At 46.5% G+C, this 21,911-nt stretch overlaps 6 protein-coding genes across 6 annotated transcripts; 1 reads left to right on the plus strand and 5 right to left on the minus strand.

Annotated features, from left to right (window-relative positions):
* Positions 1-51: 51 nt before the first annotated feature.
* F5891DRAFT_1009308 (uncharacterized protein) lies at positions 52-2,366 on the minus strand. The gene is made up of 4 exons (XM_041360583.1): positions 1,931-2,366; positions 1,555-1,863; positions 896-1,498; positions 52-824 (listed from the first exon to the last, which is right to left on the minus strand). Exons 1-4 carry the CDS (start codon positions 2,024-2,026, stop codon positions 375-377), a joined length of 1,458 nt encoding a protein of 485 aa, XP_041231005.1. The 5' UTR covers positions 2,027-2,366; the 3' UTR covers positions 52-374.
* On the plus strand, positions 2,367-3,462 carry F5891DRAFT_1009314 (acyl-CoA-binding protein). The gene is made up of 6 exons (XM_041360584.1): positions 2,367-2,549; positions 2,613-2,634; positions 2,691-2,757; positions 2,804-2,876; positions 2,926-3,279; positions 3,328-3,462. The coding sequence occupies exons 1-5, from the start codon at positions 2,463-2,465 to the stop codon at positions 2,977-2,979; spliced, it is 303 nt and encodes a 100-aa protein (XP_041231006.1). The 5' UTR covers positions 2,367-2,462; the 3' UTR covers positions 2,980-3,279; positions 3,328-3,462.
* Positions 3,463-5,519: 2,057 nt separating this feature from the next.
* On the minus strand, positions 5,520-8,553 carry F5891DRAFT_1183378 (uncharacterized protein; the record flags this gene model as incomplete). Its single annotated transcript, XM_041366271.1, has 3 exons — positions 5,520-7,444; positions 7,492-8,423; positions 8,474-8,553. The coding sequence occupies 3 exons, from the start codon at positions 8,551-8,553 to the stop codon at positions 5,520-5,522; spliced, it is 2,937 nt and encodes a 978-aa protein (XP_041231007.1).
* Positions 8,554-13,358: 4,805 nt separating this feature from the next.
* On the minus strand, positions 13,359-13,905 carry F5891DRAFT_943457 (uncharacterized protein; the record flags this gene model as incomplete). The annotated part of the gene is made up of 2 exons (XM_041374482.1): positions 13,359-13,604; positions 13,657-13,905. Coding segments are annotated over 2 exons (495 nt in total), but the record flags the coding sequence as incomplete, so codon positions are not given.
* A 74-nt stretch (positions 13,906-13,979) lies between these two features.
* F5891DRAFT_976366 (uncharacterized protein) lies at positions 13,980-14,540 on the minus strand (the record flags this gene model as incomplete). The annotated part of the gene is made up of 1 exon (XM_041376599.1): positions 13,980-14,540. The coding sequence occupies one exon, from the start codon at positions 14,538-14,540 to the stop codon at positions 13,980-13,982; it is 561 nt and encodes a 186-aa protein (XP_041231009.1).
* Positions 14,541-18,880: 4,340 nt separating this feature from the next.
* F5891DRAFT_976368 (uncharacterized protein) lies at positions 18,881-21,333 on the minus strand (the record flags this gene model as incomplete). Its single annotated transcript, XM_041376600.1, has 9 exons — positions 18,881-19,129; positions 19,184-19,327; positions 19,382-19,539; positions 19,621-19,644; positions 19,716-19,946; positions 20,439-20,518; positions 20,653-20,800; positions 20,851-21,223; positions 21,244-21,333. 9 exons carry the CDS (start codon positions 21,331-21,333, stop codon positions 18,881-18,883), a joined length of 1,497 nt encoding a protein of 498 aa, XP_041231010.1.
* Positions 21,334-21,911: the final 578 nt, after the last annotated feature.

Consider the following 21,911-nt stretch of genomic DNA (forward strand, 5'->3'; position numbering starts at 1 on the left):
AAATGGATTCGCTTGTCAAATCCTCCGCGCTTGTCGCTTTCGCCCTGCCAATGATTATCAAACTAGTATTGTATATTATATATGAAATCACAATCGAATCTGCCGAATAATCATAGTGTCAGGGTCTATACGTCCAACCATTGTAACACAAGCGAACAGAGGTGGTCTACATAAAGTGCAGAACACCAGACTGAGACATAGATATCACTAGAAGAGGAATAGAACTGATGCCCGTGAGGCAATGAATGATGACAGTCGAGTTCAAATACACCCGGGGAAGCATGATTGGAAAAATAATGACGTGAGAGTGTTACTGAAGGACAACTGAGGTGACTTGGAAGGATGCCGTTATCTTGCGTTGTTTGTACTTTGTTCTAGTCCTCCGAAATGGGCGCTGCGGCAATGCCACTCGGTCCGCTTATACTCAAGTTCCTGACCTTGTGTCTCAACCCGCTACTCGATGCAGATCCTCCCCCAGAGCCCTGATTGGCGTCTGTACCAGAAGCCGGCTGCTTCGAGGCGCTGCCGACATTTCCACCCAGGTCTCCTGGCACGACACCAGCGCCTGATCGGCGAGCTATAAGAGCACGAATGGCACTAAGCCATTTAATTTCTTCTTCCTCGCTTGGAGCACATAACAGTAGCGTCCTTTTCGTAGTGACTATCTTGAACGTAAAGTGGCCGTGCGAGTCATCGGGTAATGTTGATGATAATGGCGAAGTGGAAGGAGGAGGAATAGGTGCGCTGTGCTTGTGACTCCGCATATCGAACTCCAGGGCATCGAGAATCTCAGAAAATGAAAACTGCCGATGGGGTTTTGTGTCCTGATAGCCATATTCAATTGATCCCGTGTCAGCAAGAAATCAGACATGGCAAGTACAAGAATACCCATTACCATGTGACTTCCCGAGTAGACTAATTTTTCACCGTTCAACATGAACCACCGTTTGCGCCAATTATGTCGTTTCGAACCGCATTTCATCAAATATCCAGATAAGACTATCTTCGCGGCTTCTTTTGGTATAGCTTGCATTCGCGTGGGTGAGGAAGAAATCGCAAGGCGATTCTGCGAGGACGTCGAGTAGGTTCGCTGTGCGCTTGGCGAAGCATCATCTGAGTCCGAGGAGGTTATATTTTGAGCGTGGGATGTTTTCGGAGGCGAGTTCGAGACCATAATGCGACAAGGTGCTGATTGAGCCCCGGGTATCGGTATAGGGGGTGTTAGTAGCGATGTTTGAGTTGAAATGGTCATGAGAGCCTCCCTCGCGTCCTGTATTGCCTGGACCCACCGCTGGACTTCCACTGGGCTTTCAGCCTGGAGATAGAACGTTCTAACAGTAGAGACGACACCAAACGTATTGGAGTGCTTCTTGAGCGTGACTGGGGTGCAGGAATGTACGTCGGAGAGATCCAGCAGGCGTAACAGTTGGTATTCCGCGTTGGTCTTGTAATACGCGATATGTGCAGGTCGAAGAACGAACCATCGTTTTTTCCAAGTCTGTGATAATTGCTATCTACACCAAATAGGAAGAAGACGGTCTCCGATGTACGAACCTTGCGTCGCTCGCCTTTCTTCCATAGATAGCCCGACTTGATCATCTTCTCGTCGAAAGAACTTTGCGGGTTTTCAGCCTTGGTTGCGGTTCTCCAACCACCTTCCTCCTCCTCCTCTTCGTCTTCGTCAGATTCCTCACCGCTCCCTGATTTTCCCTCTGCAATGGAGGATAGTGGAGGCTGAGATGTGCTGCCAGAGACCGCGTTAGAACCATATGACTGTGATGTTGGAGAGACAAGATCGGGTGACAAAGCCGAGTCTGAGTCAGACTCGGTACCAGAAACGTGTGGTTGTGACACTGGAAGGGCCTGCAGGGTTCAGATCGATCCGGATTATGTGACAAAATCAGGAGAATTGGAGTACATGTACACGAACCTTCTTAGGTCTAGCTGTTGAGTGGACGGATAATTTTCTTTGTACTTCTTGTAGTGACGGCGGTGGAGCTGAACGCGAAGTACTACTAGTCGTCATGGGTGGGAGTGAGACGGCGTGTGGGTTTTCGTGACGAATAGGTCACAACAAGGCTTTCGTGACACAGAGTCACAATGCTAACGACGACGTGGCTCGGACTGTGCTCGCAGTCGACCAATGAGACTTAAGGAAAAAGGGATTAACAGGTGAATGCAGTGAGTACTTGTTGCATAAATGTGCAGTATTTTGTAGGCTAGACATGACTTTGTTGAGGACTAGAGTGATTCAGATTTCATGTCTGTTACAATAGCAGCAAGTGCATTGGCCTCATTTTTTGTTCAAAGCGAGCTCTGAAACAATGCGATTTATTATATCGCGGTGGTCAGCTGATAAGATCTCGAAGAAATAAATGCAGCCGGTTCCAGATCTGGCAATTGTTGCTAGAGAGCTGCGTTTTGTCTTCACCCAGCATCTTCATTTCTGACCTTCGACGACGATGTCCTCTCAATTCGAAAAAGCTGTGGCGTACGTTCAAGGTTTGGACAAGACGGCATCGGGCCCGGATGCTACTGTCAAGTTGGAGGCGAGTCATGACTTCGTTGAAGATCGTAGACGAACCATACTGATCGATACGGATCATCCACAGTTTTACAAATTCTACAAGCAAGGTTCCTGTGCTTCCTCTGTAGAAGAATGTAAAACTGACTTTTCTCGGCGATCAAAGCTACTGTGGGAGATGCAGATCCGACCAAGGAACCCAGTGTGTTCTCTTTTGTCGAGCGTGCTAAATGGTGAGTGGAAACAACGCTAGATAAGTTGACCTGACCTGTCTCGCAGGAAGGCTTGGGACAGCATCAAGGGAATGTCGAAGACGGATGCGGAGGAGAACTATGTGAAACAGCTTATCAAAGTTCGTGATACTTTTTGCGCGGTGATGTTGTGTCTGAAGATGGAATCAGTACCTCAAGGAGAAGCACCCCAATGAGCCCATCCTGAAAGAGCTGGAGGGATAAACTATCTGCTCGCTGTGGGACACGTGGATAGTGGCAGCATACTCGTGTATTGTAATACAGCTAAGAAGCAATCGGACTGGAACTTGACCCGAACGTATAGGAGCATGATGGTATCAACAAGCCATCCCCAAACGAGATTGGAACGCCCAAGTCAGCAGCACGTTCTAAGCGAAGCGCTTTCTGATAGGTGCCTTGAGTGGCTACCACAGGCTACCACATGGGATCTCCGATTAAAGATGACATAAAATGATGATGAAGGGGTGTTCGAGGACCTGGGTGGTTTGCTGTGCGTCTGTTGTGGTAAGTTTCGGCGCCCGTTTTTCATACCTGCCACAGAAGTCAGAGAAGTTAAATGCAGAACCTTGCAATTCATTCAAGATATGATCGAACGGATATGACGAAAACCCGGATACCTATCATCGCATCACATTGGCAGATGGCCTAGATCAAGTGGAGCAAAGTCACTCGTCCGTCCAGTGACAACCGATTGCCGGCACACTTGGCTGCGGAGATAAACTCACTGGAAGTACAGCGCAGAATTGAAACAAGGTTCAAACAGCATCGAATTAATGAGCTTCGAATTCTTCGCAAGTAGTAGATGCGAAGACACGACGTAGGTAAGCCTAACACAATTGAATAACTCTGCGATCATCGTTATGCCCTGGCGATCAAAGCTTCCCGAATTTTGAAGTTGCAAAGTTGAACTCAGAAAATCATTTTTAAGGCTCAGCGAGACGCACGGTACTACAGCGGTTGACACGTTGTCCTTCCACTCAGACTGCATTTGCCTTGGCGCAGTGTATTCATTTTTAGTAAGTACAGTTGCCACCATCTATCAAAGATGTCTTCAACAGAACTCTCACTAAGCCGAACAGCGACCAGTAAACCCTGTAGCGTTGGGGCACAGTAGCGGTCGTTCTCAATCTGATTGCACCGCCAAGATTAACCCAAAAATTGTGAATTTGTTCGTCCCTACACTCTAATCGCTTCTTCGTTGATGTAAGCGGTTCAATTCAATTCAATTCATTCAAATGTTTTTCGTAGAATCCGATCAAGGAATCGTGCCCCTGATATAGATGTCTCAATAATGCCTCAAGAGCCGGAACTACCCTGTGTGAAGCACTCTCCCGACGGCGGTGACCCTAGATCTAACTTCGCACTTTGGTCACCATGGGCCAACTTATACCCACACCAGTCACAATCAAGCTCACACCAACAAATCAGAGCACTGATATTGATGTCACATATATATGTACATATGATCCAGTTAAAATAACGGCACCATCGCTATTTGGGAAGTGCTATGCGGTCCCATAAGTGCCCGCCGGTCTCTACCTACCACTGTCCCCATCCGGCGCCGTTGAACTCTAGTGAGTAAGGTTGTGACTTGGCTTATCAACTTCCTCGGAACTTAAGCGCCCCTTTTAGGATGGGCAGCTAAAAAGCCATGCTTTCCTCTTATCTTTGGGAAATTCCATCTATAGGCTCTCAATCTGGCACCAACCCTGAACCTTCTGCCCCGGTCACCGGATTCTTTGAACCCCAGCCATAACATGCTAGCACTGACGAACATTAATTCAAATTTCGCCTCGTGTTTGTCGACTTACTATAACGGCCGTAGCACTTTGTCTTGTGCTGTCGGGGCGCATGACAAGCACATTGACAGGTGCACTAAGCTTTACAGGGACAGGGGCACCCATAACAGGTTCGTTCTGTATCCCGTCACTCTATCAGGGCATGGTCGTCGTGATCCGTCACTGTCAGCGACAAAAACGACCATCGTGGCGGACGTGCCCTGCCCCACAATAAAACAATAACCGAGTCGACCGTCAAAATAGCGGTGAGGACGTGTTGTCTAATGATTGATTGTACGTTGGCATCGTTCAGCACAGGAACATGGGGTTCGATGGCTTACAGATGACAGGACGTGGGCAGATCACCTCTATTAATTCTCTCATAGTTGCTTAGAAGCACTCGGATTCAGTATATCGTTCTGGAACGGTCCCTGTGGTCTCATGACGCTGACCGCGTGCTAGAAAGTGGGGGCAGGCTCGTGTTCAACTACCGAACTTCAAGTTGGCTGTCCAAAGTACTCGCGTACTCGTCGCCATCGGCTTTGACTATATGGACCGATCACAAATTACGAACATCGTAATCAATCATCTGATGTTTCCCTGCCATCATCTTTGATCGTGGCATGCCCAAATGATCTACCTGCCAAGAAGACAACACGCACAGTGTTGGACACTACCACGATAGTTGAGGTCATAGTCAAGTACGTTCCCAAAATGTGTTCAGGGTGCACAGCAACTCCCTTTCTGGTCTGTATGATAAACATACAATCGCCACTTCTCCAACCATCGTGATGCCTTCCGGACCATAGTATATGCATTTGAAATAAAATAAAATACACATTGGGCGACCGTGTGGAATAATTGCCGGTCAGATAGTATATCGTGTTACATCCACTCAAACAACCGCAGTAAAGACAGGAGGATAAGCAATACAGTTCCTTCCAGAGATTAACAGAGGGGCAGAAGTTAGGCACACTGCTTGTCAGGGTTGGCAACATACAACGATGCTCGTGGAGCTAGACCATACTGAATGCTTGGACGGGTACGGGAAGGCACTTCTTCTCGCTTGCGAGTATTCCGCGGAGGTGTAGAACCTTCCGCCACCAGATTGTTCGTCATCTGCCGTTCCATTTCCTGAACCCTGGACGTCACAGCATGACCTGCGGCCCTGGTGAACCGAGAATCATGTGTAGTGGGTCCAGTCCTCGAAGGCTCTTTTGAGGAAGAAGAGGGACATGATGCCGGAGATATAGGTCGGGAAGAGGTAAGCCTGGTTTGATCGGATGATAAGCCACCCAATAGTCCGTGCTCATTTGCACTAATAGAACCAATCGAAGCTGTTCGATGTGACGTAGATCCGTCCGAAGCAATTCGCTGTACGACATCATAGCTTCCACCTAGCCGCTCTGCAACCTCAGTATTCGCTGTCCGGCCACTATAGACAGATGGAGAGATCAGGCGAATATGTTTGATTGATTGCTCATGTTCGGACTCTAGAGAGTCCCGGGAAGCATTCGATTCGTTGATCGACATGAGTCGCGGAGCTGGGTTAGGGTCCCGTAAATCTAATGGCTTCTGACCGGTAGAATTTTGTCGATCAAGTAGAGATGTCTTCATAAATCGCCCCCACCAGCTGTCTGATCGACGAATGGGGGTCGAAGGAGGTGAATACGAGTCGAGGATAGATGAGTGGCGTCGTGAGGGTGCAATGGTAGGAGCAGAGGAATGCAATGTGGAGGCGGTCACAGGACTACAAGGCGGCTGCGAGGAAAAGCTTGGTTGGGAGGCATAAGCGTTGCTGGAAGAGTTGCCGTTGGAGGACGAATTATCTTGTGACGGGCTGGGGAATGATGCTATGGTATTGGTTGAGTCGGACGCGACCTCATGTAAAGGACTGAGGGTGGAAATGGGTGCGGAGAAAGGTAGATGGGTCCTCAGTGGGCGAAGGGGAGGCGAGTCTCGGCTTGCAGCATCAACATTAATGTTGTCATACTCGCCATCAGGCTTGAGTGCTCCATGGTCTGGCTGATGCGAGTCGTACTTTCCGTCATGTGGCACAGGATCTGAGAATGGATCTATGTACGACCCTGAGCTACCACCTCGGTCATGGGAATGTCCACTGTTGGGTATCCCGTTGTACGAGTTATTTCCCTCATTCATCAGGCCCTCGTGATCACCTTCAATTTTTTCCCAATCATCCCAGCCTCGGCCGCTATTGCCTGCACTGGACTCCCTGGAAATCATGCCGCGCACCATTGCACCCATCGAGCGCATGGACCATGAGCCAGTTCCGCCACTGCCTTCCCTGCGTAACATATCCGGAGGACTGCCCCACCCGAATTGTCGCGTATCTTCGTCGGCAAACATGTCGCGGCGCGGGTGATGTGGCATTGGGGAACAATGTTTGCTTAACCTAAAACGAGCGACAGCTGCAGCCAGCGGGATGATGCGTGCACCTAGGAATCCGTAACTCCTTCGCTCGGAACCCATGGACAAGAAATCAGCAGGACCACCTTCGGTACTGTCGTACTCATGGTCACCACCAAGAATGAGGAACCTCCCACGTCCCCGCGAGCGTTTGATATACCAAACAGTTGCGAGTCCACCAGCAATGAGCCCAATGATGCCGAAGGTGGTACCTAGAGCGACAGCGGTTATGTTATTTTTACTAGAGCTGGAACCAGCACTGGCAGTACTCGTTGGATACACCGCTGAAGATGCACCTGTACTCCCCCCACTTAACCCAGAGTGGCCAGTTTGAGAAGGTGCAGGGAGAGAAATGATGGCTGGAGTCGAGCCCGCAGGTGGCGGGCTGTAAGAGGAGACCATGGACGAGCTAGAAGGATTGTATATTTCCATAGTGGCAGACGCAGGTGCAGAAGTTCCGTAACCTGAGTTGGATCAGACAGTAACAAAGAGCTAACAGGGAGGGACTCACCAAAGGCAAAGAGCACTTGACCATTACACTGTACTGCTAGATGGTCCTTGCGAGCGCCAAGTTGCTGAAGAGACTGCACTTCTTCCCAGACCATGGGATTTTGGGTGGTATTCAGTATCCATCCATCGCTATAGGTTGTCTGTAATTCGCCATCGCCTCCCCCATGAATTAGGATTTCTCCCGTGGCGAGGACAACAGCTGCGAAGTCGCGGCGTGGATTTGGCATGGTGGAATTCGAGAGGGATATCGTATCCCATGCGAGGGTTGCCTGTGTTGTGTCAAGAGACCAGATGGTATTCAGGGGTATAAGCCCCCCGCATGATGCACAATATCCACCTAAGACAAGGAGTCGTCCGTCAGGGAGAATGAGCGATGCATGTCCATAAATGTCAGGCGGGGCATTACCACCAGATGGAAGCTCCACGAACTCTTGTAAAATAGGGTTGAAGAGGTAGTGATCAGAGAAAGCATTTCCGGATCCATCGGCCTTCTCACCGCCAACAATCCAGATCTTGCCGCCAGTTGACGATGCTGAATGACGGATCCTCCTCATTGGTTCACCAGCCCAGTTCTGAGGCTCAATGAAAAATGACGGGTCCGTGCGGTCGTAAGCGGAAACAAGCGTGGCAGAATCATTGAGGGAAGTAAGGACTGTTTGTGAATTCGGTCCTGGTTGACCTCCAAAAAGCAGGAATGAAGTAGTGTTGAATGCGGAGAGGGTGTGCCATCCTAAAGTGGGAGAAGAGCTCGTGGTTGTTGTATTTGAGAGCAGTTGCCACGGCGGGGAAGTGGCGCTGAAGGATATGGAAAGGTCAAGTAGCAATAGTTCTGATGTGGGCGGTGCAGATGTGTACGAGTATTGATCATACTGATCTGTCAGACCTCCGTGAACGTATAGAAGATTTTCCAATAAAGCCACCGCCTGTGCCCATCTATTGTACCGTCACTGATAAGTGCCCGTTAACAAACATAATTAACGTACCTAGGTAGTGGAGTATATTGACATAGGGCAAGCGGTATCAAGTAGGGCAGCACAACCGCGGCGCGCCAACTACTAGCCATGACACATATACAGGCTTGTACAAAGACTTGACAGAAAGGTTCGAGGAATGTATAAGTTAGTAGTAAGAGCGTGATATAAGTCGTTTTTCGTGAAATGTCGTCAATAGAGGAGAGTGCACAAGTGGAGAGCAGAATGAATGTTCGGTCACATATAGCCATAACTTGAACCGCAGTGGGCCGAGGCCCACGTGAACATCAGACAAATTGCTTTTGAACATGCATGCATGAAGCTTTGGCCGAGTAGCCACTGCAAGTTGCAACAGCCCACCGTGACTCGGGTGAGAACTTATATAGAATAAACGTCATTTGGCAGTGGTTCGCGAATTCGAAGTGTCTTACTGTGCAATCGCTTACGACTGCCTTGGCAGACGGTCGGCACGCCATAAACAGGCGCTCAAGCTTAAGCTTCAAGCCCAGTGAGAAACGGTCCTAGCCATATCTCCGGAAAACGACGGAAATATTGTGACAATATTCACGTCGATTTCCGGAGAAAAATGAGACTTATAGTCGATTTTTAGCGACTCGCATTGAGCGAGATATTGTATCATCGATTGTGTTTGTGTACCATAGATTCTAGTATATTCCCATAGCTCCCAATTGACTTGTGCATATTTGCTCATCAACGCAAATCGACCAAAAATAATTGTATTATGAAAAATTACAAATACAATACTCTATATACCATAGCACCCCCACCCGCGCATCAGGATGACATAGTCCACTAGCTTCTGGCACATGGGAGTCCTTGACCGAAACAAATCATTGTCAGAATATACTTGCCAGGCAAGTAGACAGTACTTACAATGATGGCAGCTGCCTCGTTCTACAGCAATAGATATCAGTTAAAGTACATTAGGTAGCTTTTAATGGAACTCACCAATTGACTGTCTTGTAATGGTGTATCTGTTGAAGCCGCTGGATGTGTCGATCATCGGGACAATGGTATTGAGCTAGCGATGACGTAAAACAGTCAGTGAATGAACCTGACAATGCCAAATAACTCACAATGTTCAAAATATGTGCATATATGCACCGTGAATAGCGCTTACTTGTCACAAGAACGGCCGACGGTCGAGTGGGTGGGATCAGCAAATGGATTGAGCCATGAAAAAGCCTAATACTTATCTTGTTAGTGGCCATGAGAAAGTTATGTGTCAGATGATGCCAGGATGGTTGAGGTCAACGGCAAGGTTTTGCTGAGAGGAAGACGAGATGATGGAGGGGAAGAAGAAAGCTGAGATGAAGCGAGTAGGGATGGAATGTCCCAATATTGGTCCGCTGCATATTGATGTCATTGCGTGAAGTGATGGTGCGTGCGCAGCTGATGCGCAAGAATGTTCAAACATTGAAATATTGAGCAAAGTCAAGTCAAAGTTGAAAGAATTTCAACATGTTCAACATTTACTGAGCGCATTGTCAAATGTGTATTTGAAAACCCATTTGATAATTGATTGAGCGTTGTTGACATATTGTTTACATTTATCGATTTGCGTAGTTATTACAATATTCCTGGCATATATTTTATATTCATTGTCGTTTGCCATAGATATCGCTAGGACCGATTTACACTGGGCTTCAAGTCTGAGCTAATGCCGAAAACATCTATCTACATATTATAAGGATGGAGCGATTTCCAATATGGTGTCGACACCATGTGCGTGCTCCACTTGAGCCCCCACCTCACCCGTCATGAGTCCTCTGAGGAATCTGAATCTCGACCAGAGCGTGATGTCGCTGAGACACTCGAAGCGCTGTTTGCAACAGAGAACGTAGCGTACAGGCCTGATGATCTCTTATTCTAATTGTAGAATTCAAAACGTCCAAAGGTGAATGGACCACTTGTATGCTTATATACTGCTGGGGCCTGAACTACACCCAGGCTGTCACCAGCACTCCTGCCTTCCCACAAACTTCAACAACACTGTCAACTTCCTCTGCCCACCACATGTTCTTGTCTTTGATGGTGCAAGCCAGTGATAGTGCCAACGTTACTGACTAAGAGCAGGACCCAAGCGTAGCCCTAGTGTGAGAGGTGATGTGGCGGGCAGGGCGAGGACTAGCGGATACCCTACTATATCATCTAATATCAACATTTCACAGCGATACCCATCGATAACTTCGGTCTATTAGATCTGTAGCGATACTATTTTCTGGGTCAAATAGCTTGATTTTCAAGCGCATATATTAAACTAAACAGAGTGAAAACCTATCGATACACCAAAAATTTCTCTCGACTCCTATCTTTTTGCGTCTCCGTTTTTCAAAAGACAGTGAGAAGCAAAAGTAGTTGCGCAAGTCCTACACATGGAAACCAATATAAGATTCTTCATCTGATTGCCTCTTTCTGCAGTCTTGGTCTGAAAGCTAGGAGAATGAATTCAGTCTCAAATCAGCAAGAAGAACAGCAACATACCTGGTAATAAGGTTGGGGAAGTACGTCCGAGGTACCCGCTGTGTGACTTACAGGTGACATGGGAGTGTCGAAGTGGTTGGTCAATGGCTCTGAGAGTGTTTGGGGGAGTGTTTCCGGAGTGTTGGTATGGGACACAATATGTGATGAAAACCATGAGAGCAAGTAGTGATGTTCCGGCCCGGCTTAGGCTTGCCATATTTCAAGCCTAGGCCATGAGCCCAAGCCAGCCCAAAGCCGTGGCTTGAGCCATACTAGGCCACGGCTTGGTGGTATGCAAAGTTGTAGATTCATAGTATAGTAGCACAAGAAAATACATGAAGTAACACTACTCAGAAACCTCGTCATCATCTGAAATCAAAGCATCCCAAGCATCCTCCTCGTCTGCAGCAACATCTCCGGTCCTCTCCTCACTGTCAGCTTCCAATTCAGAGTTGTCAAATTCCTCTGACTCCACAAGAGAGGATGGTCCAGGCTCATGAAAGAGAAGGTTGTGTTGTATCACACATTTGAGACATTGGAGAGCTTCAATAATGTCTCCTTTAAGCTGGTTCTGTTGTTTACTGATGGTTATGCCACCTTGGGAAAATGCATGCTTGCTTGAGACTGATGATGACATGATGGATAGGTAATCTCGTGCGAGCGAGGCCCATACTGGATATCTTGGTGCATTCATCTTGAGCAAAATTGACATCAGTGCGAATTTTCCAAGTAGCGCAAGCCATAGAATGTACCCCCCACCAATGAATGGCAGATACACCTGCTGGTAGAGCTGCCTCAACAGTCTCCAAATAGCTCATAAATTCGGCCCTCCATGGCCGTGATGGATCACCAATGGAAGTAGGGGTGGGGTTCATAAGTACATCATCCTCCGAATCGCTGATGACTTTACGGATGAGTGACTTGAGACCACCTGCCTTGCTTTTCTTGGACATGGGCTGGGATGATGACAAAAATGTAGCGTCTTCATTCAGCTCACAATAACAAGCTTTGAACTGGTGGCAAAATCAGACTATAGTGCAAAGCCAAAAAAAGCTCGACTCACAACTTCCTCCGCAGTGCTTACCATGTCATCATGCAAATTTTCTGGCCAGTGGCGCTTGAAATAAGTCATCTTTCCTACTGGATCAAGCACTACATTTGCAAGCATTAGAGTGATTATTGAATTATGAATAACAACTTACAAATTGCCATTATATATGCAGGGGACTGCGTTGTCTTCTCGTAGTACTCGTCTACCTTGGCAGCAGCTGCTTGAAGGGACGTGGCAAACAATGCATACTTTGACCTTTCAGCACACAAAGACCAAGCTCTGTAGAGGGTTTCGAGCACTGGGATTGCAAGATGCAGAGTCGAGCCACGTTCAGATGAGAATGCTTGCTGTGCGACATCAGAATACTAAACAAATTAACATAAGAAATTAGTACACATATATCAGAAACTCTTGTACTGAAAGAAGATCAGCGAATTGGCTGACACGTGTCCATTCACCAGCTGAGAGTTGAAGAAAGTCGATCTTGGCACATTTTGCCAAGTCACGCTCTTGACAACCTATCTCGTATACAAAAGTATCAATGTGCTAGAGCCAATAATAAGCATCAATGAGTAGAAGAGTATGACAATATGAAATACGTACCTCCTTGTTTGTCTTGGCACGATTAAGCATAATATATGTTGAGGACCAACGAACTCTCATGTCAATCAACAGTTGGGTTGGTTGAGACACTCCTGCTTTGATCTGCACACTCCAGTACATTTCCTTTCGCTTCGTGGATGACTGTTCCTGCAGGACATCAATATATCTTAGTAGTGTCATATGACTCTAATGAAAACGAACGTACCTTGACGCAAATACTTCGAACAAGGGCTATTTCATCTTGAGTGGTTGGTTCATGACTTTTTGGTTCATGCGGGTTGTAATACAGCGATTTGATGTACGTGCTGATCAGACTCTGTGTTGCAAGATTAATGATGTGAGCCAAGCAGCTGCACAAATAATGAGTGTCATAGTGAGTTCGGACAATGACAGGACTTACTTGATTTTGCGCTGGCACCAGGGAAACACTTTGTTATATTTAGCCTCGTATAGGCGTGCAAATTCTTGTAGTGTCGTCCTGTTGTTTGCAGCATTGTCACAGGTTACATGCCCAAGCTAGTAAATTATATGAGCGCTGTAGGACATCATAGTCAAATAAACTGATTTACCTTCTGTGCAATCCCAACACGATCGAGAATTTTGAATAAGGCCCCGCCCAGCCACTTGTCGCTATGTGCATTGTTGACTTTCATGAACCCGAGGAGTGAGCTTTCAATTTCCCAGTGCATAGGTACCTTCTCTTCAATCCAATGCCCTGTGACAGCAAAATAACCGTCGATGTTCTCTGCTTGCCATGCGTCACAGGTGGTATTGACGTTTCACTTGACAGCAGCACTCTATGAAGCCCAATGAGACAAAATACCACAAACAGACACATACATCACTCACATTCAGCGTGGTCCTTAGCCTCGTAAGGTGGTTTTTAAACATTCTCATAATTTCGGCACGAGTGCCCTTCCTACCTGGAATCCTGACTCCGTTGGTTGCATGAGAAGCAACATGAATCAGCTCTTGAAATTTGGGGTGGTCAAGTGCTTGTATAGGCTAGAAAAATAAGCCGTCAGTCGTGGTTTTGAATCGAGGAAGGCAGACGTACCTGATCAGTCGCCACAAGCCATTCAATGGCAGCTTGTCTGAACAACTTGTCAGAATACGGTACGACTCGTTCGGACTTAAGTTCAGTGAGATGGGCATTGATCATCTGCTGTGCAGCATTCTCCTTGCAAGCCTTCACATCACCAGGTAACATTGATTCAAACGAATGTTGGTTTGCCCATTTGTGATACTTGCCGGAAAAATGGGCCTCAGCATGGCGACAAAGGGTGGTGATTTCATTGACGAGGACACATTTTTTCCTACAAACAAGTGAGTGAGTAGTATGAGAGTACAAAGGTAGACTTACAGGCAAACACTGCACTTTCAGTGTTTCTTCACTTTGCCATTGGCCCCAGTTTGCTCAAATGTTGCTCCAAAGAATGCATCGATATCAGCAGTTTTGCCTTCCTGAGATGATCCTGGGTCCACAATAGAGACATCAATGTCGATGAGAACCTCATCTCCATCAACCAACTCGGGGGACTTCTCTGGGGCCTTCTGTTTCTTTCTATGAGGCTTAGGGTTAATACGAGCATTCTCGCAGACCGAGTCATGGTCTTCATCAACAGATTCGTCTTTGATGTTGACGAAGGCATCATCAGGATGCAAGTGTTTGTTGGATGAGGGAATAGGTGAGGGTGGGGGAGGCACATTGGACGAGGGAATAGCTGTGGGTGGGGGTGGCATGGGCTTGGGTTGGGCAGAAACCTCCAAAGCACGCTTGGCTGCCTCCGTGGCACGGAATTCATTGATGGCTTTGGTTTGAGATGGAAGGGTGGCCTTCTCCGAGTGTTGGAGGAGAGCAGCAGTGGGTTTGATCCTGCATATGGGACGAGAATGCACGATAGGTTCATCTTCACTATCTGTGTGGACTGTGCTGGTCATTGCAGGCTGCTAGGTAGATACAACACATATACACGTACCACATATAAAAAATCGAACGTGATTTGAAAACAGATTAAGTTTGTGAAGGCAGTGAAGTTGAAGCGCCAGGCAAGACTGTAGAGGCACATGGATTGCTGAATGTTTGCTTTTCAAGACCAGGGTAAATATCAGCAAGCTTTAATAACATGACAACAGCAACTCACTGTGATCTCATTCTGACATACCTCATGATATGATTGACTGAGAAGCTGATACCGATCGCCAGATGGCAACATAAACATAAACAGAAACTCACATACCAAAATAGATAGTGCACTGCTAAGCCATGGCTTGGGCCAGCAGCTTAGGCTTCGCAAAATTGAAGCCTAGGCCAAAGCCCTGGTCAGGCCATGTCCTAGGCCTGGGCTGGGCCTGGCTCAATCAGGCCCGGCTTGGCCTGGCCCGGGGCTTGAAGCCAAGCTGGAACATCACTAAGAGCAAGCAGTCATAAAAATCCCCCAGTGACCCCAAATCTTGCCTGTCAGCGCAGTAGCCTAGTGGCCAACAATAGAAGATGATCATGCAAAGTAATATGCAGGCATACACTGGTATTATCAGATTTCTCAAATACATCAGCAAACCAGCTGGTACCTGTACAATGTTGTACAAGACTGTACAAGACTGTACAAGCCTTACAATCACACAAGAAAGTCTCCCCTTTACAGTCCTGTCACAAGGTCTCACAATATATACAAATGTTACAGTCTGTGCCTTTGTACAGACAATACATGTTGTGTAGGTGGGACATGTTATATACAGTCTATAACAGGCACTTGAGCCACCACTGTCACTTGAACCAAACACCCATAGCACAACACTCGCACAATATTTGGCCAAAGTGTAGGCTGACATTTTATTGTCTCATAGTCATCTTCAATATATGATCTTGCCTAACATAAATATATTTCATGATCTCATGCTGTGTGTTGCAATGTGCCAGAAATCTCACTATTTTGATGCTATGAGACCATATTAAATTATTCTTGTCAACCAAATTCATGAAATTAATGGACACAACCTCTGCCAACAACTTCATCAAATAGAAAGTGTGAATACTGCATATCATCATCTGCCAGTGCGATGCCGGTGGAAGGTTGTGAAATGTGCACTATCATATCTTAAGGTTTCATCTATGACACACGATAAGCCACATATGGTTTGGACCCTTTGATTTGCTGCTAAGACTGAAAAAGGTGTCCGACGTGCTGCTCACCCACTGTCCCCCAGAAGATGTGTCGCCCATATTCTCAGACCAAGAAAAAGCAGCTTGCCAGCCAGGAAAAAGAGAATGCAATTAATGCTGCCATCAAAACATATAAAATTGAGCAGGACAAGCCAAAAGAAGAGCAGAGAAGCCTATGGAGGATCTGCAAGGATGTCAAAGAAGACTGGTTCATAAAACACAAAAAGCATGTTGTTATTAACCACAATACTGTCTCCCGACGACTCAAAGGGGGTCAAAGCTGTTCTCAGTTCAATATGCAGATGAATGCATGGCTGAAGCCCGAAGAAGAGGACACAGTTGTTTTGTACTGCCTCGATCTTGCAAGCAGAGCATTCCCACTGAATCATAGGACACTCAAGATTCACGTTGATGCAATCTTACAAGCTCGGCTTGGGGATGATTTCCCTGAGGATGGAGTAGGGATTAATTGGACAAACCGCTTTGTTGAAAGGCATTCTTCTGTAAGCACGCTGGCTTACCTGAGTTCTCATAATCAGTACATATACCGTCGCTGATACTGAAAGCTAAGCTTTCAGTATTTCACCTTTTGGTGTAACGGTTATGCATGGCGGCGGTCTGACCATGTTACATATACTGAAAGCTTAGGGTTTGCAGGAGGTCGGGCGTTCCAACCCGCTCTGGGTCAAATTCCAAGGTTCGCCCTTGGGGTGGACATATGTACCCTCCCGTTTCGGATAGAAACTCCCACACAAACCACAGTGCCTAAGCGATTGGGAGCAGGACTGGTGGGGGAGGAAAAAGATCTGATAACGTGGGAGGGTGTAAGCACGCTGGCTTACCTGAGTTCTCATAATCAGTACATATACCGTCGCTGATACTGAAAGCTAAGCTTTCAGTATTTCACCTTTTGGTGTAACGGTTATGCATGGCGGCGGTCTGACCATGTTACATCTTCTCGTCTCAGTCGGTACTGGAGCAGCTCTCTCGAAAATGCTCGAGGTGCTGTCAATGAAACAAACAATCGAGAGTGGTACAAGCTACTTGGAAAGACAATCAAGGAGCTAAATATTGAGGAGGACTGTATGTGGGCATCTGACGAAAGTGGTTTCCAACCAGGAATGGGGTTCAAAGAAAGGGTCATTGGACCTGCAAAGCAAAAGACTCAGCACCTGCAACAAGATGGCAATCAAGAAAACATTACCGTCATGGTGACCATATGCGCTGATGGCACTGATATTCCTCCAACCGTGATCTACAAAGGGAAATCATTTTCAACAAGTTGGCACGATGAGAATACCCTGGGTGCATTGTGAGTCATAACAATCTTTTGGAGACAAAATTCGACTCAACAGAAATTCAGTGTTGCTCATTCACCAAAGGGCTGGACTGATGGCATCATTGGCCATCTTTGGATCAAAGATTTTGACAAGAAGACGAGCCAGAAAGCCAATGGTCGTGCGCGCTTGTTGCTCATTGATGGGCATAACTCCCACTACACAAAGGACTTCCTTGATTATGCTCGCACACATAACATTCACATACTTTGTTATCCATCACATTCAACTCATGTCTATCAAGGCCTCGACGTGGTTATCTTTGGCCCACTGAAGCATTACTGGACGCACAAGAGAGATCAGTTCAAAAGTTCAAAGAGGCAAAGGATTACAAAAGCAAACTTTATCTCAATATATTCAAGAGCTCACAAAAAGGTGCTGACACCAGAGAATATCAAAGTGGCATTTCGCAAAACAGGTGCATGGCCATTTAACCCTGATGTAGTTACGAATGAAATGATGGCTCCCAGTTTGGAGACATCATCCAAGGGTCACTTGCCTTTGCCGCAGATTAGTCCTGTAAAAGCCCTCACAATTACCATTCAACAATACCTGAAGGAGCACAATGAAAAAAATTCAGGCCCTGCGACAGAAAGTTCATTATGCTCACCTGGCTGGATTATGGATGCGGCAGAGCAGGCTGTCAAGGGATTGGCATCAATGTCTGCAGCATTTCTCGTTTCAAGTTCCCCAGTGCAATCCACTCACAGTCTCCTCACATTCATCTCAACACCTATTACACCAACTCACAAACAAAAACACGACTTGCTAGAAACAGAACCTGAATCAGCCACAGAGCAATTGTACCAGGATGCCCTTCACAGTGCCTATGATTGTGAAACTCACTACAAGAGCACACTGGTTGGCATGCAGTCTACTATCGTCCTGCAATCCATGTTCTGTGATCAGCTATCTAGCCAGCTTGCAGCACAGGACAAGAAGAAAAAGAAGACTAAAAAAGGTGGTCAGCTCGTTGGGGATGGGCTTCCAAGATTACTTACGAGTGACGAATTTCACCACCGTGTGGTTGAACATTAAAGAGTTGCTGAGGAAGAGGAAGCGGCACGTGAAGCTCGCCAAATTGAGAGAGAGAAGGGAGGACAGAATTATTGAAATCATGGAAAGAAGCAGAAGCTGCACGATTGGTGAGAAATGAAGCACGCAGAACAGCGTACAGAGATCAAGTGAAGCTATGGGAGGCAGAAAGAGACCAGGCCAAGTTGGAAAGACGGAGACCAGCATGGAACAAGCCAAAACTTGGAAAACTGGAAGCACCGCTAGCAAGGCCAACATTGAGTGATCCAGAGGCAGCTGAGGAGGGCCAACAAGACAGCAGTGATGAGGAAGATGCTGACGAGAATGATGGTGACGAGTCTGATGGTGGGAGTGAATAGTTTGGTCATTAATGTTACCAATTGCAAAGATAACATCGGACTTACTGTTTTGGTGCTGGCTCAAGTGGAAATGGAACAGTGATAAAGGCCGAAAACGCTGATGCATTCACAGCATATTCAAACATTGATCGATAGACTCAAAATTTGATTTCATATATCTATGAACATACTCTAAAATTTTGTACCAGACAGATCTATATAATACTTATTTGTTGCACAATGGGAGGCTGACGAAATTTTGTTGGCTCAAGTGCCTGTTATAGACTGTAGGTCAGACTTGTTGTATGAGTTTATGCAATTGCTGGACATTATACAGGCTTGTAAAGGATGCAAAAACTGTGCTGATTGTCACGAATTACAAAATGCTGAATGAGAGAGTATGCTAGATTATAAGATGATGTTGACATCATCCATATCACGGCCTCCCATACTGCCCTCATCAAAATCAAGGTCACCTGCCCCAATCATAGCCCACTGCTCCAACATCTCCTCAAGCTCCACACAATGGTCAGGATTTTCTAGAAGTGCATCTACAGACCTCTGCAATGAGTTGAAGTCAGCCCTACATTTATCTGCTGAGAGGTCAGGGACTTTGTCGGTGCCAGTCTTGCGAAACCCAGTGAGGACGCCCTTCACCTGTTGATTCGTCAATGATTAAATAACACAAATAAAATAAATAACAGGGCGCACCACAGCACCCACAAGAAGTAGCCCATTGATAGGTATTGTATGTCGAAATTCATCTGTGTTCTTGAGGGCCTTCTTGCTATTGCCATAGTAGAACTCAAGGCAGCCATCCCTGAGAGCTTGTGAGACAAAATTCTTCCATTTGCCCTATAAAAGTAATAGTGAGTGGCTGCCTTGGGAGGCGTAAACAAGTAACCATACATTAGATGAATCAGGAATACAAAGATAATCACTGGTCTTGAGTAACTTGGTGGCCTTCGCTATGACACATCTCTGTACCTCATCCTTGCGCGCTATGGTGCCCTTCGGGAAGATATTGTATGATGCTTTTGCGATGGATATAACAATTTTCTTCAGCTCTGTGCAAAACGTAAATAGATCATCGCAGAGCTGACAATAAAGATATAAGTTTATTGTACATCCATTAATGAGACACTTACCAGTCACGACATTTGTGTCGTGTACTGCGGGAAATAGCCTAAGAAGCAAGATGAGATTTGCAAAGGGGGTCAGGCAATGCGAGGAACCTATTTACCATTGTCCAACTTGATCTTTTTTTCATGATACATCCACAATTCAGCATCAAGAACTTCTTGTGCAAGTTGTAGTGCATCTTGATGATCTGGAATGGGATGCATTAGAACAGCCTGTAGGTGCATTTCTAACTTCTCTGCCTGCAAAAATGCTTGCCAGGCAGGTGGGTAAAAGCCAAGCTTCACGGGGTCCTCTTGAGCTGTCTTGGCCTTGCGCTTATTTCTGCATGAATCTGGCTCATCATGTATAGCACGACTGGGGGAAGTGCTTCGTCTAGATGGAGAACACCAATGAGGAGACTGCATGCGGGGGGGATGCTGGGATACGTGTGTATGAGGTGACGCTGAATGTTGATATGGAGACCTTGAGCGTGTAGAATGGTGAGAGTGCATGCAGGAGGAAGAAGGGCGTGTAGACAGGGCACGCTGAGATGTGTGTCTACGAGGCAACACTGAACGCTGATATGGAGACCTTGAGTGTGTAGAATGGTGAGAGTGCACGCGAGAGGAAGTAGGGCGCATAGATGGGGCACGTTGAGATGTGTGTCTATGAGGTGACACTGAATGCCGATATGGAGACCTTGAGCATGTAGAATAGCGAGAGTGCATGCAGGAGGAAGAAGGGCACATAGACGGGACACGCTGGGATGTGTGTCTATGAGGTGACACTGAATGCCGATCTGGATACTTTGAGTGGGTAGAAGTACTGTTGGGTGAGCACTCACATTTAAGAGGTAGCGCTAGAGCAGAAGACCCAGTAGATACCACATGTTGAGGTGACGGTCGACGAGGAGACTTCGAGTGGCTAGAAGCATGTCTGTGTTCAGTATGTTTCACCTTCGATAGATAAGTTAAGGAAGGAGCCTTGCACCGTCCATTCTTCATTTGATGACACTCGAGAACATCAAAAGCTTCCTAAGAACATGTGATAAGATTAACCTCAAGACAAAAATTAAAACACTTTCCTCTGTTTTGTCTCTGGCTGTGTTGTCGAGCTCATCATTGAAATCATCATCAATAGCATTGTCCTGAGCGTCAGGCTTGTCCCTCTGAGTGTCAAGCTCATCGTCAAAATCCCCATCAATACCTTGATTGAAATCCCTAAGCATTATGCTAATTGTTGACATCCCATCATACCTTGATCCAGAAAATCGTCCACAGCATCAGGCTCATGATCGAAATCGCAACGATTTAAATCTTCCTGAGCTTCACCTTCATACTCACCATCCAAATCATCTTCGTGTTGTCCGAAGTCTGTGGTATCGCCTGTTTCGAGCGTTTTCTCCTGGTCCTGAACCCCATCCATGCATCGGGTACATGTGATAATATGTAGAAGGATGAGATAGTAGTGGAAGACATACCTTTCCTCATTTTCCCCATCAGTTTGGTCCTGGTCCTGGTCATCATCACTTATATCATGCTCTGGAGCCTGATTTACAGCCTCCTCCTCACGGGTATGCTCATTGGACCATGGTGCCTTCCGGATGTTCTGACTGCTAGTTGAAGTGGGCTGCCGAAACCCAAACCTACCTGAAGACTGAGCTGCACTTGGGGCTGTTCGGAGAGATGCGCCAGAATGTTGGCATTGTGAAGTAGGTTGCTGATGTCCTGAATAGACATTCTTGTTGATACCAATGGAACACTGAGTAGGATTGGTGCTCCTGGTCAGAGACCTTTTAGTAGTAGCCTGTAAGAATGTTAGCTTTTGGGAGTTCATATTGGAACATCAACTATACACATTTTTCTTTGGTTTCCAGAGCTGGGAAGGAGCCATAGGGTTTTCTTCTGCATCACTAATGTCAAGAGTGGTCACCTTCCAACCTTTCCTTGCTGGGGCCACTAAGGTTTCTCCAGCTTTTTTCAACTGGTCTGCATGTCCACCTTGGCCTCATATAGATCTCTCACTTTGTCGGGTACCCTTGGAGACTTCATATGAGCGCCTGGCTCTCTTCTTTGGAGGCATCGAGCGATAAGGTGGGAAGTGTTGAGACTCAGTTCTAAAACCTGTTGCTACCAATTAATACCCAGAGTTGTATAACATAAGCTGATGGTTTGACATACTAAACTAGCACAACAGAGTACATGTACAGATACAGTATGACTCCGAACAACATAGTAATAATTAGAGGGTACAACAAGTTGAGTTTTGAGGAGAAGGAAATTAGGAAATACAAGAAGGATAAGAGACTTGAGAATTG

This window comes from Suillus fuscotomentosus (genome assembly GCF_016647785.1).
Source record: "Suillus fuscotomentosus strain FC203 chromosome Unknown F5891scaffold_7, whole genome shotgun sequence".
Lineage (NCBI taxonomy): Eukaryota > Fungi > Basidiomycota > Agaricomycetes > Boletales > Suillaceae > Suillus > Suillus fuscotomentosus.